The sequence below is a fragment of the Agelaius phoeniceus genome, chromosome 5 (genome assembly GCF_051311805.1).
Source record: "Agelaius phoeniceus isolate bAgePho1 chromosome 5, bAgePho1.hap1, whole genome shotgun sequence".
NCBI lineage: Eukaryota > Metazoa > Chordata > Aves > Passeriformes > Icteridae > Agelaius > Agelaius phoeniceus.
Window position 1 is genome coordinate 4,837,029 of NC_135269.1, and position 21,439 is coordinate 4,858,467.

The 21,439-nt window shown below is 49.4% G+C and overlaps 1 protein-coding gene and 1 long non-coding RNA gene across 4 annotated transcripts; one reads left to right on the forward strand and one right to left on the reverse strand.

Moving 5' to 3' along the window:
• Nucleotides 1-1,373: 1,373 nt before the first annotated feature.
• ADA2 (adenosine deaminase 2) lies at nt 1,374-19,425 on the forward strand. 3 transcript variants are annotated; one of them, XM_077178182.1, is made up of 11 exons: nt 1,374-1,428; nt 1,947-2,027; nt 2,993-3,318; nt 5,682-5,898; nt 12,391-12,601; nt 15,157-15,284; nt 16,301-16,391; nt 16,679-16,787; nt 17,477-17,634; nt 18,439-18,641; nt 19,286-19,425. In XM_077178182.1, the coding sequence occupies exons 3-11, from the start codon at nt 3,006-3,008 to the stop codon at nt 19,392-19,394; spliced, it is 1,539 nt and encodes a 512-aa protein (XP_077034297.1). In that variant the 5' UTR covers nt 1,374-1,428; nt 1,947-2,027; nt 2,993-3,005; the 3' UTR covers nt 19,395-19,425. The 3 variants fall into 3 exon arrangements, with proteins under 3 accessions (XP_077034297.1, XP_077034298.1, XP_054487734.2); XM_077178183.1 differs by lacking the exon at nt 1,374-1,428 and having other exon boundaries at nt 1,878-2,031; XM_054631759.2 differs by lacking the exon at nt 1,374-1,428 and having other exon boundaries at nt 1,878-2,027.
• Nucleotides 5,861-18,503, reverse strand: LOC143694080 (uncharacterized). The gene is made up of 3 exons (XR_013182261.1): nt 13,435-18,503; nt 13,282-13,355; nt 5,861-5,989 (listed from the first exon to the last, which is right to left on the reverse strand). It is a non-coding gene; the product is annotated as an uncharacterized LOC143694080 (long non-coding RNA).
• Nucleotides 19,426-21,439: the final 2,014 nt, after the last annotated feature.

A 21,439-nucleotide genomic window follows, 5' to 3' on the forward strand; every position in this document is an offset into this window, starting at 1 on the left:
TAGACAAACCCAATCCTCCCACAGATGGGACTCCTGGTTGTCCTCTTCTCCCTCTTTCCACCTTTCATGTCCAGACAGATCCCACCTAAAAGCAGCTGTAGTCCTATTTCACCAGGATTTTTTTATTTTCAGAGCACGCACCACATTTTAATAGAGAGGAAAGCATCTCAAACACCTGCTTATTTCCTAGTCCAACCCCTGCAACATCTGTACAAAACTCTCCTGGCAATGTCTGCAATTGCTTATGTGGAAAAGCCACAAAGAAGTGTTTGAGCACTGGACTTTGGTTGTGTTTTCCAAATGTGATTTGAAAGGATGAACCACTACAAATCTCTGATGCCCTCTGGCAGGCATTGCCAAGACCCCTGCCTGGCTCTAAGCTATTTGAGATCCCTCACACAGCATTTTAACCCCCCTCAGTGCTCCACAGTGGGAACCTGTCTCTAGCACCCAATTGCTCACCATAGAGCCAGTTTTCCAACTGCCTGGGCTGAATTCGGTTTTATGGAACTAATGCTGGGGTTTACTACTACAAGAAAATGAAAGCAATTCCCTTCCTTCCCTGATATTGCTCCCTTGAAGGTATTTGGAAGCAGAACTCCTGTCCCTGCTGAACCATCCATGTGCTTCCCTCCTCACACCTCCCACCCTCAAGCTGCTTTCATCAACCAATAGTTGCTGCTGAGCATATTTGGGTCATCTTTCCACTACAGTGATCTCCCTTTTTGGGAGCAGGATCATCTGGAGACTCAAGGAATACCCATCCTGCTGAGGGGCAGGCAAGGGGGCACAGCCACCCTCTGGCCATGCTGCCATGGACAGGGCTCAGGGGGTATTTGGGATCCCTGGCTGATCCCTGCATGGATGCTGGGGCTGATCTCAGCGACAGCAGAGAGGGAAGGGAGCAGGAAAAGCTGGCAGGTGTCTGGCTGGGACAGTCAGGGAGGGGAGGGTGGGCAGCCTGAACACCCTGCTTTCAGTCCCTTGTGCCAGCTAATGAAATTTAACATATTATTGACCAGACTCTACTGTCTCTGCCTCAAAAACAATCTTTGTGACTGCTGTGAGTTGTTTTCAATAGTTCTTAACTTACAAGATCTTTCTTTTTGTTTTAATATTTAAAATTATTTTATTTTTGGACTAAATTAAACCAAATGGACTTTGTTCTCCCCGGAAGCTGTTTATGTAACATCTCTTTTAAGTGGTTTTAAACTCCTAAATTTAAGTAGTTTAAAACTCCAGTTCGTTGGACTGTGTGAAATAAAAGGCTGAAATCACTGTATTTGTTGTGATTTTTTTAGAAGTCCATCCCCCTCCACCTGACTTGCTTCCCAGGCTGGAGTTTAGCCCTGTGTCTCAGTGCAGCCGCCTGGATTGATGCCTGCCCCATTCCCAGAGCCGGCAGAGACCGGGCAAGACCATTTCGAGGTACAAATTGCTGTTTTCTCAGATGTAAAGGCATTAGCGAGCAGAGTTTGCAGTGTCGCGGGCATTTAAAGGCTCTGTAGCAGACCAGGATTAGATATCCAAGCCCGTGTGTATTCCTGGGACAGCGAGCAGGGCGCGGAGTCTCCCTGCACCAGGAATGCGCTTCTCCCAGGGTATTTAAAAGCTAAATGTGAGCGCCAGGGAACGCGGCACGGCTGCACAGACAAACCCCCAGAGATGCCCTCGCTGTCAGGCACTGATGGGTTAAAGATCTGGGGGGGTTTCCCTGAGTGACCCCGCTTTTTTGGCAGCCCCGCTCCCCCGCCGCTGCCCGTGTCCCGCTCTCTATAACCTCGCCCGCCTCCTCCTCCTTATATATTCATGAAGCGGTGCAGCTGGGCTGAAATAAAAGCTGGGCTGCACAGGAAGAGGAACTCCGTGTGCCTGGCTCGGCACGGCCCTGCCGGGACGGACCCCGCTCTTTATCTCTCTCTTTATCTCTCTCCGTGCCGGGGCAGCGCTGGGCTGGAGGCAGAGCCGCTCCCGGGCAGCGGCTCCGTGAGCTCTGGATGCCGGGAGGAGGAGGAGGAGAGCTGACAGTAAGTGAGTCAGTCCCAGCACGGCTAAGATAACACTTTCTGGGGGACGTTTCCTTTCCTAAGCTCAGAGCCAGGCCTGGTGTGGGGCTGCAGCCACCCCTGCTCTGTTTGTTCCCCTTCAACCCACTAAAAGGGCTGGGGATGTTTTCCTGGACCTACAGGTGGAGGGGACCCTGGAAGGAGAAGACACATGCACAAGCAGAGCCTTTCTATGTAATTCACATAGGCTTATTTCAAAATACTGAGCCCTTCTCCAGGCTGTTTTGCTCTGGAGAGATTGGCAGGGAGGGTCACTGAAGCCTGGTGTTGAAGGATTATATTGCAGTTGTGCTTTTTTGGGGGGAAGGAGAGTGCTCAGAGTTCACATGTGCCTGCCTCCTGTGATCTCTTACTACTCCCATGGTCTCACTTCCATCCTCTTGCCTCTGGGATTGCAAGGAAAGGACACACCTCTGTTACTGCAGAGAAAGCCTTGGGGTATCCTGCCTGTAAAGTAACCCTTGGGATAGCTGGAATATACTAAAAGGGTGCAACAGGATCTTCTCTCAGCTGGAGGGAATGGGAATCTGATCAGCTCAAGCCAAGCCCCTTAGCTGGACATCATCAGCACACCAGCACCCCTTATTCACTGAGAGCTCCATCCCAGCTTGCAGGCAGCATCCTGAGCCCACCAATCCCCCATTCCAGGCTGGCCCTTTGCTTTACTGCATGCCAGTATGGTCCAAGGAGCAACATCTCTTCACCCTTCCCAGCTTTGCTGTGTGTAATCAGCAGCCATAGGCAGTGTGCTGATCCATAGCCCAAATTCAGGGGACACTGGTACCAGGTGTCCCTGCCAGTTCTGAGCATCCCATTAACCCCCTGCCTCTGCATGATGTTGGTGTTAACCCAACAACTTCACATCCCATTGCCAAGGCGCTCCCTTCTGACCTCTGCTAATGCCTCAGTCTTTTCTCCCTGTCCAGGTGCAGCTCTAAGATGAAACCTCCATCTGAGCAAGGCATCAGGCTGGCATGCCTGCTCCTGAGTCTGGCTGCCCCCTGCCTTCCCAGCCCCCTCTGGAAGGACAGGGACTCCCTGATGCAGCAGGAGAAAGCACATCAGACAGGTGGCAACTTGGTGCTGAGCAGGCAGGAGCAGCAGCTCAGTACAAAGCTGGCAGACCTCAAGAAGAAGGAAGTGGAAGCAGCCATAACTACAGGACAGTTCCCTCCAAGCATGCACTTCTTCAAGGCAAAAAGCCTCATTGACCAGAGCAAGGTGTTCAGCATCTTAAAGCGCATGCCTAAAGGTAGGCTTGGCTTAAGGAGCCTCATCTTACTCATCCTTTCTCATCTTTTGCTTTCTGAGCTGGGACAAAACACAGGATGTGGAAGACAAGCTTCTGAGAGCTGTAAATTGTGCTCTTTGGGTTTCAGGAAAAGCCCTGAGGAGAGGAAGAGGGGGATGGATTGGGCGAACACACATTTCCAGCAATTGTGGCATTTGGTTTAACTTACAATATGGATCCTTAAGTCTTTCAAGAGTGGAGAAGGGACAGAGGAAGCAAAGACAACAAGCAATACCAGACATCCCTATTTACTCAGCATGTTCCAGCCAGGGCCTCTCTTTTCCCACATACACACTCCATGAACAGGCTACCAACCTTATTCTGTATCTCAGCCAAAAGTGCTGCATCCCCCAAAAAGGGTTTCTGCAGGTGGCTCTGTAGCAGACCTGGAAGTGTGCTGGAAAGTCTGGGGGCACTAGAGGAGGAAGGGGCTACCTCTAACACTGAAATCTTTATGTTCTTTGCTTGTTGTGTACAAGTCAAAGCCTGTGTACTACCAGCACTTAAAGTGGGCTTATAAAAGGGAGAGAGAGCAACATTTTACACGGGCAGGTAGTGACAGGACCAGGGGGATCAGTATTGAATTCAAAGAGGAGAGATTTAGATTAGATATTAGTAAGCCTACTCAGAGGGTGGTGAGGCACTGGAACAGGTTGCCCAGAGAAGTTGTGGCTGCTCCATCCCTGGAAGTGTTCACAGCCAGATTGGATGTGGCCCTCAGCAATCTTCCCAACTTCTCCTTCCCAGTCCCTGCTGTGGATGCAGATCCCAGTCTTGCAGCATCCCAACCATTAACATAAACAATTAGTATGTCAGAAATGTCATTATCCTTTCATGGCTGAATTGAACAGTTGGAAATTTAAAAGTACTCCCCTCTTCACCTCCAATATCATTGATACTAAGTGGGAGTCAAAAAAAAATAATTAACACTTGTCAATCCTGGCAATGTTTAAACAGGCTCTTGGAATCTTTGCAAGGGCTGTAAGCTTTTAGGGCCAAGATCACATCCTTGTAGCTGTTTGAGTAGGATTTGATCAGAGCCCCGGGAGTTCCTGTTGTTTCAAGCACTACTGTAATGTCTGTTGCTGCTCTCATAGGGAAGAAGGTGACATTGCCAGGCAGAGGAGGGTCAGACAGCTGCAGCACGCCCAGGCTGGTGCACCAGCTCTGCTGAGAGCAGCAACCACAGCTCCTCAGCATCTTTACAGCCAGACCCTCTGTAGAGATGGGTCATAGACATGACTCTATATTAGATTAGTCCACTGTAAGTTATAGTCTGGAACCTAATCTAATGTCAAATACATACCAGTCTTGTTCTTGCTATTCCTGTTCTCCCTTTACCCTTCAGGGCATCAAAGCTATTTCAACTGAGAGGTCTCCCCTAGACTAATAAAATACATATCTAAGACTTCAGCTATCCCAGTGTCTTCCCTTTACAAAGCTGAGGCTTAGTTCAAGCACCAATAGCACCATGAGTCTTTGGAAAATGAGAAATTTCAGCAAAATGAAACGATAAAGAAGGTGAGCACACAGAGGATGCTTCCTGTGCCAGGAAGACTGGCAGCTGCCAACATACTGCACAATAACAGAGCACCCCAGAGGCCCTCTGTGCTGGCCAGCAGCAGATGTACAATGTAAGCAAGCATGCTTTTGATAAGGCACAGAAGTAAACTGTACTTCTGTCTTCTGCATCTGAGTGCAATTCCCCAGAGTAACATGGTCTGGGATTTTGGTGTATGCCAGAGCTCCAGAGAGCTGAAAGAAGAGACACAGACTAGGCACAAAAAATTGAAGCTGGGATCCAAACAGCTTAGATACAGAGCTTTGCTTCAGGTGTGCTCCAGCCAGCATGCCTTGTGAACTGCTGCCTCCTGTGCAAGTTTCTCTTTAAAACAGTGGGGCCTGAGCCAGCTCACAGCAAACTCTGCCTGAAAGACCTTTAATAACTCGGAGCATTTTCCATCCCAGTGGAGCAGCAGAGCTCCCTATCGATTCCCCCCTCCCTGTGCTCCCAGGGAGCTGTCACGCTCTGCCTGCCCAGTGTCTGATGTGGAGGGGGGGGGCACATCCTCCAGCCTGGGGGAGGCAGAGCAGCAGTGCAGTCCTTGCTGGGAGAATTCACTCACATCCTTCTAAAGCATTTCCAGACACCCCTAGATGGGCAAACAGTTACCCCATCAAACCCGGGCAAACTAACTGGTACCCCATCAAACCCGGGCAAACAAACTGGTACCCCATCAAACCCGGGCAAACTAACTGGTACCCCATCAAACCTTCTCCCCAGCTGCCTGGGCTCACCAGGGCATCCCTGTGCCCCCCACCAGGTGCTGTGCTCCACCTGCACGACTTCGCCATGCTGAGCGCGGGCTGGCTGGTGTTCAATGCCTCCTACCTGCCCGACTGCTACATCTGCTTCACCGCCGCGGGCTCCGTGCGCTTCCGCTTCTCCCGGCCGCGCCCGCCGCCCGCGCCCTGCTCCCCGTGGCTGCTGCTGGACACCTATCGGCGACAGCTCCGCGACGTGGCCGAGTTTGACCGAGGGTGAGTGCAGTGCAGTGGCCTCCTGGTGCTCCATTCTGGGCCAGCTTTCCCGTTTGCACGCTGCTCTGAGAGTCAGGAACTCCGTGTGGGGCTGAAAAAGCAAATAGCAATGTATGGAGGGCGGGCTTGATGGCTAGCTAGCAAGCAAAGCTGAGTCAATAGAAGAAATAACAATTGATGATTTTTGAGTTTATCTATAGCAAAGAAGAAGACAAAGCCGTCAGCATAGAAACAGATTAGAAACTTTTTTCTTCTTAGACCCTGATCACGTGTGTATGTCACATCCAAACTAACAGTGACAGCAATGTAAGAGTTTGAAGGCTGCTGCATTAAGTGCACCAGAGTCAGGGACCATAAAAACTGAATTTTTCTGTGCACACATGCTGAGGACAGAAGTGGAAGTGGATTTATGAGACCTGGCCCCAGCTCTCCTCAGCACTGAATGGGGTCTCAATGTGGGACAGGGCTACATGGTGCCTCAGCCAGTGAGGTATCCAAAAATTGGATGGGGAAGCCAGGTAGATGATGAACAGGCTGTCCCCAACAGCAGAAAAGTCCTTTGCAAAGTCATTGTTTTGATTCAGAGCAAGAAGTTGGGCAAACTATGTTAATTACTGCACAAGCAAAACCCCTCAACTTCCCAAAATAAAACCCAACCCAACTGTCCCTCCAAACACCAAACTTGTTTTCTGCCTTTGAAACCCCAGTGGCACCCACCACCTGGAAGCATGAGGCACTCATTCCCAACAGGCACCAGGAGCTGTGGCTCACCCTCCTGGGCACTGGCTGAGCCAAGGAACCCCACACACAGGACCCCTGCCTGATTTGGGGGCTCCTTCCCCTCAAACACCCTCCTGCCAGCAGAGCTCCTGCCCTTACAGGCAAAGCTCCTGCAGCTGTCCAGCTGCTCACACCTCAGCTGGCTCCCCAGAGCATCACTCACCCTCCTGCAGGAGCTCCTCTCCCTGCAGGCAGCTCCTGCCTTCACTGCTGGCAGCCTTTTATCAGGACTGGGCTTGTCTGAACCACCTGGCATTTAATCACTTACACGTGGCTGGGAAGAGCCTGGCTCCCCCTCTAGCCAGTGGTGATGGGAACACAGAGTCCTATCTCCCCATCCAGGGGCCATTGATCCCGGGACAAAGCCCTGCTGAAAAGGCCAAGAGAAAGCATGCAGCTCTGCCGTGGTGTGTGGGGGGCTGGAGAGAGCACACTAAATAATGCATGAAGTCAGACACTGAGCGATGAGGACAAAGGAAAATATTGAGTAGCCATCCATTGAGAGGGCACCGCTGTCCGTGGCACTCTGGGGCTGGGGTCTGCAGGAAAAACAGTGTGGGGTGTCATGAAATGACAGACAGTATTGCCATGCCAACACACAAGGAGAGGGCTGGACTGAGGCAGTGCAGATGACCCTAATTCCAGCATTTCCCAAGTGAAACTTGGTTGGTTTTACTGCGGTGCTCTCCAGTGAGGTTGTGTGCTCTTAAATGGAGACCTTTTAACTCTTAGTGAGCTGGTGTCCCCCCCACGTGGAAGCTGTCTGGGCTCTGTGCCCTGCAGGTCTGGGAAGGAGGTCAAGCTGGGAAGCTGAGGAGCTTCCAGACTTGTGGCATGGTATTGCCTTCCCTCCCCAAAAACAGCAATGGGCAGGGCAGAGGGGTCTGACTCTCCAGGGCATCCACCATCCCTCTCTTCTGGAAGTCCAGGAGAAAGTGATGCCAGACCCTGGGCTCTTGACCTTTTATACCCTGAGGCTCAACTGCCCTGACATGTGATGGAAGAAACAAGATCCAGTGAGAAGTCACTGATCTCTGTCTTCCAGAGGGAAAACTGGTTCCCCATTAGCTCCCTTCCATTTCTGCTGGGAGTGATGAGGAAGGAAAGATGACAGCAGCAGCTCTCTTCAACCACACCAGGAGACCCATAAATAACGTGCAAGAGATTGGATTTTGAAACAGCTTCATTTCCTCAAAGCCCCAGCAATTGCAGTGGGCATTTAGAAGTGTCTCAGGAGCAACCCTTCATTGCACTTGTTTTTGGTTGTGTTTCCATGGCATGATGCCACTTTCTGCCAGAGGCTGAAGGGCAGGGCATCCTGTACACCCTGTACACCTGGGGCTGTGCCTTGTGTGGTTCCCTCTGTTCCTGTGTTGAAACACTTGTTTTCAGAGGCAGTAGTGCCACATTTCTCTTCTTTTGTGTTTGCCTGACAGTGTTGAGTGGCCACAAGTCAGAGCAGGACTTCAGAGTGGCAGGCACTGCACAGGGACACAAGACAGAGCCTCGCTGCAAGGGTCTCCCCAAATGTAGAGGGGGATTCTTTTGCCTGAGCCAAGAACAAACTTGGATCTCTGGCATCCTGGGTGCCCACTTATCCATTTGAGTATGTTGTCCTTCATTTCTTGCCCTTCCATGCTCATCACCACAAAATCACAGAGGAGTCATTAGGCATAATGTGCAAACACACCAACAACAGCCACACAGAGGCACTTCCCCTCCTTTTCTCATCTAATCCCTGGGCACTAGTCTAGGGGTTAGGAATGTTTTTGGCTGTCTGGAAATAGGTCTCTAGCCAGGAATAGGCCCCAGTCTGTTCTGCTTCTCAGTTTCTGGAAACTCTCCCAGTCTCTTGAACATGTGCATCCCAGGCTACCTCTCTCCTGCACTCCTCTTTGCCCTTGAGCACTGACAAGCTGAGAGAAAGCAGATGTCAGAGGAAAGAACGGATGGATAGTTGGGTGGTTTCAAGGAAGTGTCAAGGGAATATGGCAGCAGGGAAGGGCTCTCATGCAAGGCAGGGTGGATCAGCAAATGTGAAGGAACAATGGAAATGTTTCTGAGAAGCTGCACCTCTTTCACCTTACAGTATTTCTGACCAGGAAGGGGTGGAAGAAAGGGGAATCTGCAGGATTTTTTTTTTTTTTGCTGTTTGCATTTTTACGTACATAGACGTGTGAGTGTGTGTGTGTGCTTTGGAAGTGACTCCTTTTGTTTGTTTCCCTCAAGAGAAGGTCTAATCATTCCTATTCAAAGCACACATCTCATGGGCCAAGACCCTGGAGTATTGTGTTATTGGTGAGCTTCCAAAAGGATGCTCTTAGGAGAGCCAGGAGACCACGGGCCAAGGGGCAGGAAAGGAAGGGAATTTTGCTTTCCTACTTAAAAGGAAAAACAATCCTCACTTATTTTCTTCACAATCAATTATAATGCAGGAGAATGTCATTCTTTCCCTCAAGAAGCAACATAATGGCTGCCACCTCCAAAGCAAGAGCATGCCCCCAGATATTTAGGGAAGCAGCATTGACATTCCAGCTATTTGTAAAATACCACTGCACACCCCCCACCAGCAGCACAAGGACTGAGGCTGTGCCCAGCAGAGCTCTCTATCACCAGGATGAAGTCATCTGTGAGGGAGCTGACACCACGGCCCAGGCTTCAGGGACAACTCCCCTGGGCACTGGCGGCTGCCCCGGCTGCCATCACCTTCCCCTCCGTGTCTTCTGACTGCCTTATCTCACAGAAAAATAGGGCAGTGTGTGCAGTAAGAGGGGGGGAAAAAGGGAATAAAAATCCACTACAGAAACAAAGCACTCCACTCCCTCTACAAGTCTCCCCTTGGGGAGAAGAAGAGGGGATGAGAGAGAGCGAGAGCAAGCGAATGAACCACATGTGACAGATGTTAGTCACACTATTTAATGCACCACTGGAAGACATTCAGATACCACGGTGAGGAGAAGGGCATTATTACCCATTCGAGAGCAGAAAAAGGAGCAGGAAAAAGAATCCCTTTAAAACAAGGCAACAAAACCTTTCACTTCTGGATTATATAGCACAGGAAAGGAAAACAGGGGAAAAAACCCATGAAAAGAGAAAGCAAACCTACAGTTGAAAATAAATAATCCTTGGCTGGTCATTTTAGCTGTGGCCCTTTGGGCATATGCATTGCAATAGCATTGTTCAGTGCATATATGACATGACATGGAAGGCTATTTGTAGTCTGCACCTGATCACTGGCCAAGGCCCATTCCAGAAAAGAAACAAAAAAGAATGCATTTATGAAGCTTTGCTTCATCTGCATGAGCTACTGATGGCAAAAGCCCCCGAACCCTTAGGAGATTATCTGGTTATCAAGGATGGATCACTATTATGCAATAAATCTTCAACAGTTGTAAGGATCAATAATCAGCCTCAAAGGGAAGGGGATTATAAAGAGAAGCACAATTTGATTTATGTGCTTTTAGGAGCAGGGTGGTGTGGGGATTTATGGCTGTTTCTAGCCCAAGAGCACAGGCTAAGCAAACAACCACGAGTTTGTAGAGGCAGATTTAAAGGCGGGGAGCGGAGGCCTGCGTGCGCTCATTGCTGGAGGAGCCGAGTTCTCACAGGACAAGGGGAGAAAGCGGTGGGAGCCCGACTGAGCGCCCATCCTTATCTGGAACGGAGCTGCCTGCAGCGGCGAGATCGGGCTTGCACGGCCTTTTGATCCATGGGGAGGTTTTTCCCGGAGCCACTGGGAACGGCCCCACTCGGCTCCCGGCTCCGGGCAGGTGCCGAGCTGGAGGGGAGCTGCCCTTCGGCCACGAGGGAAGGGGAAAATCCTCCTTTCCCCAGCTCTTCCCACACGAAACCTCCCCGATGAGCAGCAGCGCAGCCTTTCTGCCCCTCTCCGCAGCTCGGGCAGCTGGATCAGCGCCTCCAGGATGCTCCTGACTCCTGCATTCCTGGTTTCTAGGGTGATGCCGCGGTGTCTCCTTGCTCCTCGCCCCTTCTGTGGTCCAGCTCGGTCTTCTCTGCTTGCATGGATTACTGAAGAGTAGCTGGGGTTGCCCAGTGTCCTGCGATAATGGCACCAAAGGCCCTATTGTAATGCACAGGAGGGCAGAGCCCAAGTTGCTGTGGAAACCTTAACTCTGAATTTTCCTGACTGTTGAGCATTTAAAGTCTCATCCTTAACAGTAGTAGCGTCTCTTTTATGTACAAGGTTTGCTTCTAAAATTGTTGCTGGCAAAGAAATTAACAAAGTGAGGAAGAAATGAAACTGCAGGCCCTGGAAGAGAATCCTTAGAGAGTGAAACAGCAGGCAAAACCTGGGGGAATGGGCTCTGCTTTATGGGCAGGATGGAGGGATTCAAAAGGCATATCTGCCCAGGATGTCTTAGTTTATGAATTTGGACCAGATCACATTTTACATCTGTAGGGGGGCTGTGGGGGTTTAATTCCATCCACAGAAGTGTCCTGGATGAAGATAATAAGATCACAAATCAAAGCCACACCTCCCATATAACAGACCAGAGCACTGCACAAGGATGGGGGCCAAGACATCAAACAGGAAACATTATTAAAGATCAGTAGCTGTTATTGAGGGGTAACAATATACCCAGATGAAAGCTGAAGCATGGCTGAAGGTATTTCTGTCTGAACCTGCTTAGCCCCTGGCACGAGACAAGCACTAGGCCAGCAAGAAAACATCTGTAGGTTTCTGTGATGGCTTCCATTTGTCCACCCAGGAATGAAGTTCATCACCCCTGCTTTGCCATTTAGACTTTGCCCACTGGTAGGAGAAATTTGTTATGAACTACTCTTCAGGTGGAAGAAGGAGGGCTGTTGCCAGAGGCAGGGCTTCAGGTGAGGTGAAGGCTATCAGCTTGCCAGAGAATGGTGGTGTGGCACAGATGCTCACCCTGTCCTAAATGCAAGCTCTCACCCACAATTAGATATTACAATTTACTGGCTCCCTTAAAGTCTGCTTGATAAAACTACCCACTGTCTCTCTGGATTTCTGAAAGAGGCTCACATGCCAGCTGAGTGGATGGAGGAAATAAATACATTTCCATCACAGTAAGGAAAAGCCAGGACTGAGATGCTTATCAGCTGTTTCCCTGAAGTAGCTATCAGCAAGGCAGGTGGGGAGTCAGGCTTGTTCTCAGTGGCTGGGAAAAATGATTTCTGATTCAGAACTGTCTTCCCCTTGCATTTTTTTGGATAGCATATTTTGACAATACAAAGGTACCAGGACAACTTATGGGCTCAGCAAGCAGGCTGGTGGTGGCCCAGCACATGGCATCTCCTGTAAACTCAGTCTGCCTTTTAGGTGCTGAACAAAAGGCCAAGTGTTGAGACATTTTATGTGCATTGAAGATTCTTGGGAAAACATTGTTTGCAGGAGTAATGTGCATGCCTGCTTTCAGATTAGGGAAACCCTGGGTAGTGGAGTAAGATTTTCAGGTTAGGGATACCCTGGGTAGTAGAGTATAATTGATATAAAAGCACCATACTTGCCTTTGTAATTCTGTTCCTTTAAGCACCTACTTCTACTCTGCTTACAGCTTAACATGTATCATACAAATTCTGTGCCAGCCATTAGAGGAGTAAATACAGGTGGTGGAAAAATGACCTGAATGCTTCCTAGTTGCACCAGCCACTGTTGTACTGCAGTGCCAGCAGGCTCTGTTTGCTCTCCTCATTCCTTCTCTTCTCCCTTTTCTATAGCTTGCTGAGAAACCTGACCCTGGTGACAGATACCCCTGAGCTGGCCTACCCTTCTCAGGCTTTCATTTGGAAAAGATTTGAAGAAGTCTTTCTCATTGCCTCTGGACTTATCTGCTATGCACCTGTGTTCAAGGCCTATTTCTACCAGGGGCTGCTGGAGCTCTATGAAGATAACATACAGTATGTTGAGATAAGAGCTATCCTGCCTGCGGTACGTGGGGTTTGGCTTCTCTAGCAGTCTTTTAAATCCTTATTTCTCCATAGCTTTTCTCAAGCCCTGTCTTGAATTTAGTTTTTGGATGTTTGCATATCTGCCCTTCTAAGGATGCTGGAAAACCTTGATCATATTCAAACATCTTTCTTGGAGATTTGCATAGGCAAGGGCTTGAGAGATTCTTTGTTCTTAATGGCTAAGGGAGATACCTGCTGTGACATAGGCACAAAACTACATTGTACAGACTGGGAGCTGGGTCAAAATCTTGCTCATTGGGAAGATGTAGCTCAGTTTTGCACCAGAATCACCTGTTCTGTGGCAGCTGCTCTGAACAAATTTCCTGTCTTGGATAGAGACTTATTCTGGAATAGTTATGCTATTTTAAATCCTCAGCTTATTTCAGAATAATTACTCTGAATAGGTGAGTCAATCAATTGGCAAAACACAACCTCCCACAATTTGCAGACAACCCAAAATTTTGGCTGTGTATGAAGTATGAACCGCTCCTTTCATTGCCATTAATACTAAAATCTGGTAATGGTTCAGGTCTTTCACCCAAAGCTGGTCTGGTTGTCTTCCAAGCCCACTCTGCCCTAGTGCCTCCCCAAGCACCAGCAGACCACACCACCCAAAATGTTCCCACTTTCCCAGTGACAATTTTGTCACTGCAGACATACCTTTCCCATGCAATTCTCCAGCCCAGCTCCATGCAGGACTCCATGGGGGTGGGAGTTGCGTCACTCTATCATACCTGAGAGGAGAAGGAAGTATTGCAAAGAAGGGAAAAAAATGGACGTGGAGAAGTCCACAAAGTTTTACATGGGTCTTACTTTGCTGGGGGTTGCCATAAGCCAGTTGCTCTGAATTCAGCCACCACCTGCCTTTGGGGTACCTGGAAAGAGAAAATAACAACAATGTCAAAATGCCTGTGCATTTTGTGAGGCATCCCCCCAGGCCACACAGGTTTCCAGGCCAAGAGTATCTGCCATGATACAAGTGCGTGGGCCTGCCTGGAAAATACCCTGCCTTTACCATCAGCCCTTAGACACGGTTGTGAGTCCTTTTGAAGAGAGGCTTGGCAGGGAAGATTTGCCTCCCCATCCAGCTCCTGATGCTGGCGGCAGCTGTGGGAGCCTGCAGAGCCCTGGGGTTCGCCCGCAGCTGGCAGCTGTGAGCTGCAGGGCTGTGAGCTGCAGGGCTGTGAGCTCGAGTTCTGTAAGCTCCAGGGCTGTGAGCTGCAGGACTGTGAGCTCAAGTTCTGTAAGCTCCAGGGCTATGAGCTGCAGGTACCGCAGCAGGGAATGCCAGGAGCTGCGGCTATGCCAGGATGGAGGGCAGCATGGGCAGCAAAGGGACAGCAAGGCTGAAGCTGGGCTGAGAGGGCAGGGAGATTCTTCGTGGGCAAAGTCAAGGTGAGCAGGGTGTGACAGGAATAGCAAGATGCTCGTGTGGCTGGAGAGCCTCCACAAGGCTCCACAGCAGCGCTGAGGCTGCAAAAGCTCTCCTGGCAGCAAAGCCTGCCAGAAGCAGCCCCGAGGTAAAGTAAATGAAACTGGGATTTAGTGTGAAACAGCAAACACTGTGGAAAAGCCCCCTAAGCCCAGCTGTGTTTGCTGATTCAGCTGTGTAAAGTCTCACATTCCCATGGGCTGCAGCTGGGGAAAATTCCCTCTGAGCATCTGCAGCTGCCCCATGGCTGCTGGTGCCTGCAAGGGAGACACTGCATTGTGACAGGGTGTGGGGCTTTGCAAGGGCATCCCTGCAAGGGACAGCACCAGAGGGGAAGTTAGGGGGTGAAGTGGAGCAGTTGAAGGCTGGAGGATAAAGCTGACAGAGAAAAGGATGGTGAGAAGGGTGAGAAGTGAACTGATGGAGTGGTTTCAGCTGCTGTCTGTGAGCCACTCCAGGCAGGGCCTTTGTGGGTTAGTATCAATTCAGGGTCTCCACCCCTGCTGAAATAGCCCTGAAAATAGCCCTGGTGGAGAGAAACTTCAGAGCAAGTTGATGAGACAGAGCATGCCAAAAGGATTATTTTTCCCAGTTTTCAGCCAGAGACCTGGGAAAGCATGGCAAGACGAAATGACTGACTCAAGGTCATGAAGCAAACCTCTGGCAGAGGGGAGCAGGAGCCCAGCTCAGCTGGTAGCTTATGGAGCTCAGCCATTGCGTGCCTTGGGGCTGGCTCAGCTGACAGATTGCCACTGCAAGGCACAGAGCATGTGTGAGCTGCAGACAGCTGGACTAAACACTGCAGTGCTGGATGCAGACAGGAGTAAGAGGTCATGGTCTCCAAGGGGTTCTCAAGGGCGTTTGCTTGCCACGTCTGAACACAGAGAAACTTGTATCACATAGGAGGGGGGAAACCCACTCCTTGGTTCTTGCCAGCTGGTAAAGGCTTGAAGAAGGAAATGTTCTGCACAGATTTTACCGCTTTTGTTTTCCTGCCCTGTTGTCAGGACCACAGCACTCTGCTTCTCCCAAGGCTTTTGTCACTTCATTTCTCCCACCTTCCAGTAAAACACCTCTTCTAACTACTGCTTCTCACGCTGCAGGTGTATGAACTGGATGGCACCAAGCATGATAAATCATGGTCTGTGGCAGCCTACCGGGAGGTGACCAGGCAGTTTGTGAAGGAGCACCCAGACTTTGTTGGAGCCAAGGTTATATTTGCAGCTCACAGGTAGAGGCTGAGCAGGGCTGAGAGCGGCTGTGCCTCGTGCAGGGCAGGGGGCTGGGAGAGGCAACGCTGGGCTGGAGTGCCAAGGTTGGTTGGCAATGTCCACGTGGGTTGTTGGAGCTGGGATGTTGCCTCCTGAGACATTCCCTGGCACGTGTGAAAGGCTGAGGGTGGGAATTCATCCATATGGATCTGCCTATGTCCAAGGCAAGCACCAGAGGAGCGTCCATGAGCCCTGGGAGTGGGAATGAGCCCAGGCAGGGCTGCCTGTGTGTGTCTCCAAGCCATGCCTGCTCTCCTCTGCACCTGGATGCACTCTCCCACCCTGCAGACACTGAGGCAGTGAGGGCAGTGCCGAGTTTGGGCACCTGGCGTGGCAGAGGTGCCCATGGGACCTGGCACACGCCGTTGCCCACAGCCTGTGTACGGCACGTTCGTGCTGCTGCCCTCCGAGGCAGGCAGCTGCCATGAAGTCATGTGAGGTGATCCTCAGCAAGCAGAGCAGACCTCAGCAGCACTGACTCGCTCTGGTTTGGCACAATGCCCTCTCCAGTTCAGAGCTGGCTTGCCTCTCTGGCCACAGTCTGCAAAATGCACCAAGAAGTTTAAGTCTGATAGAGCTGGAAGAAACCTAAATGGAAAACTCTCTTGAAATGCAGTTACTGCCTCACCTCCCATCAAAACAGCTGGGAGGAAAGAAAAAAAATGAAACATTTTCTCTCCACATTGTTGTGTTCCCTTCCCTGCTTGGTAAATGGGAAATCCAGTGAGTTAGACAAGCATGCCTCAACTCAAATGACAGCAGGGTCTAGCCAGGCATTTCCTGGTCATTCATGGGTTTCGTTTCATAGTATCAATTTTCTACTGCCGTTCCTCTAGAGACCTGAAGCTGGTTGTCAGATTCAAGAGCAACTTGCATTTTGGAAATACCCCTGGGGGCCCCGTTTCACAACTCAAACCTGAGAAGGCAGGCCCATGGGAGTCAGCTTCTGCAGCTCTTTCTCTCCCTTGCTCTCTAGGATGCTGAATGTCTCCCAGATTAAAGAAGACATCATCACTGCCATGGCACTCAGAGCCCGCTTCCCAGACACCCTGGCAGGCTTTGACCTGGTAACTGAATTTCTTCTGATCCCTGCTGATATAACCACATATATCCCATGGCATATGTTCTATACCAGAGCCAGAACCTCTGCTGCTGTACTGAAATCAGTGTTAATGAATTGCAAATCCTCCAGCTAAGGATTTTGTTCAGGGTAATTGACAAAATCCCCTGAAAGAATCAGCTCCCTACCCCACAGCATTGTAATTTCAGCACAGCTGGCACCTAATTTATACAGAGCTGTAAGTCCCACCATCTTCCCAAGCGTGCTCAAAAATACCTTTCTTCTTTCCCCCAGGTTGGTGATGAGGACAAAGGTCATTCTTTATGGGAGCTGAAGGATGCCCTGACCATCCCATATTCCATGGGGGTCAACTTGCCATATTTCTTCCATGCTGGGGAGACTGGTGAGCATGAGGACTGAAGGCTTGCTACTGCTTGCAGAGGCAAGAATGAAATCTTGCAAAGAGCAGAAGCAGCAAGCCTGGCTTGCTTGCTGCCTGTATCAAGAGAATGGGTGTGCATACATGTGCACATAACCAGTTTCCCCTAAGCTTCTCCCCATATCAGTTTGGGGCTGTGGCATTCCCACATGACCCCTCCCTGCTTTGGACTGTAGGTATCACATTGCCCAGCATCTTTGACCTGGTGTAGGAGTTATTGCTGGAAGCCATTTCCCCCTTGGAACAGCACTCACTTCCCACCCACAATAGCAGCAGAGTCCCCCAACCATCATTTTACAATTTAAGGTGAAATAATATTTCACCTTAAAACACATCTCATTCTAATGCACAGGCTACTCCCCAATAATTGTTACTTCTCTCCATTGACAAGTAATGGAGTCCAGCATAATTAACTCAGCTGCAAGAGCAATACTGTAAACATCTAAAGCCAGGTGAGATGAGTGGGTATCTCCATGCTGGGCAATATCGTGGCAGATTTAGGTCCCTGTTTCACTGAAAATGCAAGTGGAAACTCTGAGCATGAGCAGCCCTCTCACCTCACAAATGGAACCTCTATTAATAACATCACCTAGCAGTTTGAGGAGCTTTATTTCCTCACAGCACTGCAGTGACTCTTGTCTGTCTCTGCTCAGACTGGCAGGGCACCTCTGTAGACAATAATGTGCTGGATGCATTGCTACTGAATACCAGCAGGATTGGCCATGGACTCGCTCTCATTAAACACCCAGTAGCCAAAAATTTGTCTCTGAAGAGGGATATTCCTGTAGAAGTCTGTCCCATCTCCAACCAGGTATGTTGCTATGTGGCTGGGCCACTGTTAAGGGGATCACCATTGCTGGGAGGGTCAGCTGGGGGGCACCTACAAGTTCTGATGCACATAGGCTGGCTTAGTTTCCTTTGCAGCACCTTACACTGCACTTTGCTATGTAAGGTGCTGCAAAAGTGAATATAGTTAAGGCTTGTAGTGCCAGTCAGCAAAAAAATAATTTAAAATCCTATCAAGAGGAAGTTGGGAAGGCAGTCCTCCCTAGTGGAGAATGAGGCCCAGAGACACAAAGGTGCCTTTAGAGACATAATTGAAAATACTTCAAAACCAGGAGGGCCAGAGGCTGAGAAGCAGGGATTGTAACTGGAAGTCCTTGGTTTTGCAGAATTCATAACCAGGGGGAACTCTTTTGCAGCACATTAGAGTGGTGCCATTGTCCCCTGGGTGCAGCAGGAAGGACTTTGGGTGGAGATTTACTGGTGTGAGCCTTAAGGGAGAGAACCCTGATACCAGCTCCAGATACCTCAAGCTAAGCACCACAGCAAATGTGTAACCAAAAGACTGTTCCTGAATTGCTCACAGTCAAATTGTTCTAAACAAGCACAAGTTATTCACCCCACCGGACTTGATTAAGGTGATTTATTTGAGAAATTAATCTCCTTGTACAGTCAGTGCAGACAAGCTGCTTCCTCCTGCAGCAGTTCAGAGCAGAAAACATTCTGAGCAGCCCTCTGGAGCCTGTCCCTCCCTGACCACTACCTGCTGTCAGTGTGACACAGCTGCAGCAATAACCTGCCGAGGTGTTGTCTCCCACTCTTCCCCACCCAGGTCCTGCTGCTGGTAGCTGACCTGAGGAGTCACCCTGCAGCTGACCTCATGGCTGAAGGGCACCCCATTGTGATCAGCCCCGATGATCCCCCCATCTTTGGGGCAAAGGGAGTCTCTTATGACTTCTATGAGGTGTTCATGGCCATTGGAGGGATGAATGCTGACCTGAGGACCCTAAAACAGCTTGCACTCAACTCCATAAAGTAAGTTCACCACCCCTCTCACCTTGCCATAGTAATCATAAGGAGATTATCAGCTTTCCCCCCTTGCTTGCATTTGGGTTTTGGCCTCAGTTTCCTCTACCACAGGAGCTGGGCTTCTGTCAATCCAAAATCTCCTCTGTGTGTCTCATCCAAAGGCAGGACACAGGGAGCCCAGAGGCTCCTCTGCCTGTGTTCTCAAGTACCTTTCTCTGACTCCATGTCCCAGTGTATTCCTCCTTTTCCACTCTTTGGGAACTTGCTTCCACCACCTGGTTCTGGGTTTGGGAGAAATTCTATGTCTTTGTATCACTTGTCTATTTCTGCCAAAATTTGACTTGCTGCAGTGTTTGCCATCTGAGGAACACAGGAAAACAATTAGCATTTAGTTTGGGTGTGTTTAACCCCTTTTCCTATTAACTGTTCTGACAGTTCTGGATGTCTAAAAATAGTTTGGATGTGATGCCCAGGGTCCTCCTGCACATTCCTTGGCTCCTGCCTGTTTTACACCACGTTACTCTGCGTGGTGCAGGCATGTCCTGCAAGGGTTAATCTCTTGCTGCCTCCTGCCTTTTCATTTCAGTGCTGCTCTTGAAACAGCTGCCCCCTTGTCTCCTGCCTGACACTGACTTTCCTCCTCCTCACAGATACAGTGCCATGCTACCGGATGAGAAAGCCAAGGCCAAAGAGCTCTGGCAGAAAAAATGGGACCAATTTGTGGCTGACCTCTCTGATAGCTTTCTAAGGGAGCTGTAGAGAGGACAAGGCTCATCTCAGAAGGCATTTGGCAAGCTAGAGTGAGCCAGACTGATTGCTAAGAGGGAGACTGCTTCTTCCATGTGACCTGAGCAGATGAATGGACGTCAAAGTCTCACCTGGCCACCCTGCTAAGCCAGGCTTAATGGGCTTAAAGCTAAGAAGGAGCTGCACTATCCTGTGAACATCATGGGCTGGAGGTAAAAGGGAGCAGTGAGCCTTTAGAGCAACCACAAGAAATCACCCTGCTCAAAAGAGTCAAAACAATTAAAAATTGCCAATGACCAAACCCTGACATCCTTATTCAGGAAAAATATGCTTTCCAATTCGAGTCAGCAGGAGATTGCCAACATGAGGATCTCTGAATTTTGCCTTATCATTACAAAATGCAGACCTTGGCTGGAAACAGCAAAGACAAACATCCAACCATTTGGGCCACTGACCTTCAAGAGAGCAAGGACTGAAAATGACTCTTGTTATGTTTAACCCTGGGCCTGCTGCCAAAATAGCACTGCTAGGTCGAAGAACCAGTCATAGGTCTGATGTCTGCTATTTCAGGACCTACCATGGCTGGAAACAAGCTAGTGGAACTTGCTCCCAGAACATTTAAGCCTGGTTGCACAGTGATCATAAAGGCAGAAGAGAGGTGCCTCAGTTGCCAGCAGTTTTTTTACTACAAAGTCTTTTCCTTCCTCTGGTCAAAAGGAAGACAAAACACATTTCAGGTTAAGTCAAAAACATCCTGGCTTCCCAGACCCAGCTTGATTAAAACTATCCCCCTGCACAAGGCTGTGTTAACACAGACATTTATAGGAAACACCTTTTGGTTTCAGGGAGTTTCACTACCAGCCTTTGTTGCTGTACTCATCGTGCAAATGTGGCTTTATCCAGCCTGTCAGAGAGATTTTCACCTTGGTAGAGAACTGCTGTGGATATCCACAGGACTCATTTGGACCTCTGTGTTTTCCAGCTCCTTGGCAAAAAACCAACAAAACCTACATAAGAAATAGTCTCTTGACAAGCTGATTCCCTCTCTTAACATCATCAAAAATATCGGGAGGAGAACTAGTTGCAGGGGAGACTAAAAAAAAACCAACAAAAACCAGAAAACAAAACAAAACAAAAAAACCCAAAAAAATCCCAAAAAAACCCAAAAAACAGAAAAAAGAAATCTTAAGCAGATTGCTAGATAAATTCAGAAAAATCTTTCATCACACACATGCCAAGCATGCAGCCAGGATCAAAGACCATCTTTCCCTGACTTCAGTACAGTCATGCTGCTTTGCATCAGTCAAGGGAGAATTGACAAAAATTCCTACTGAAAGACATCTCCCTTCTCTGAACCACATATTTGCAAAGGCTGTTGTTTGCTAATCTGACCAGCCTGGGCCAACTGGCTCTCTTTATGCTTTCTGTTAATTGTCTCAAGCAGCTTGGCCACTGTGCTTATTTCCACTGACCTTGGCTGGAGCACCTTAGCAGGAGGCAAACACACTTATTGCAGAAGTGGATCAAGCTGCACAGCCTGTGTGCCCTGTGTGAAATTGCCCACAGTTCACAGGCTGCAACCTCATCTCTGGTTGTCCCAGAGAAAATAAAAACCATCTAAACCACACACACTACGAACCCCATCACAGAACACAAATAAAATCACAACAAACCACAGGTGTGTGCATTGCAGAAGGCAGCAACACAAACCACAGAAATGAAAAAGTGAGAACCCAGTCACACCCCTCATTAACTAGGGGGAGTTTAAGTGCCTTACACCCTCAGCCCTTTCCAGCCACAGCTACCTCTGCTCCAGCTCTCTCTGCCCACACCCCCACCATCTTCCTCTGAAGCATCCTGATGCTTTTTTTGCAGACTGACCTCTCCTGGGCCTTGATACAGATTTGGTTCTGGGAAGGAGTTTAATACTGGAGGAGTAGCCAGAGTAGAGCCACCCTCCCTCCTCCTGCATGGGTGTTGCACCCAGAGCTCAGACTAAAGGCCCCAGGGTAGGCTTTGGTCATGGCCAGGTTATAAATGCTGACTTGGGAAGTGCT

Excerpts from the sequence above, each read along its gene's own strand:
- ADA2 (XM_077178182.1), top strand. The coding sequence starts at position 3,006 with ATGAAACCTCCATCTGAGCAAGGCATCAGGCTGGCATGCCTGCTCCTG. Across the intron at positions 16,392-16,678 it reads CCCTGGCAGGCTTTGACCTG|GTTGGTGATGAGGACAAAGG; the intron begins GTAACTGAATTT and ends TCTTTCCCCCAG. Across the intron at positions 18,642-19,285 it reads CTTGCACTCAACTCCATAAA|ATACAGTGCCATGCTACCGG; the intron begins GTAAGTTCACCA and ends TCCTCCTCACAG.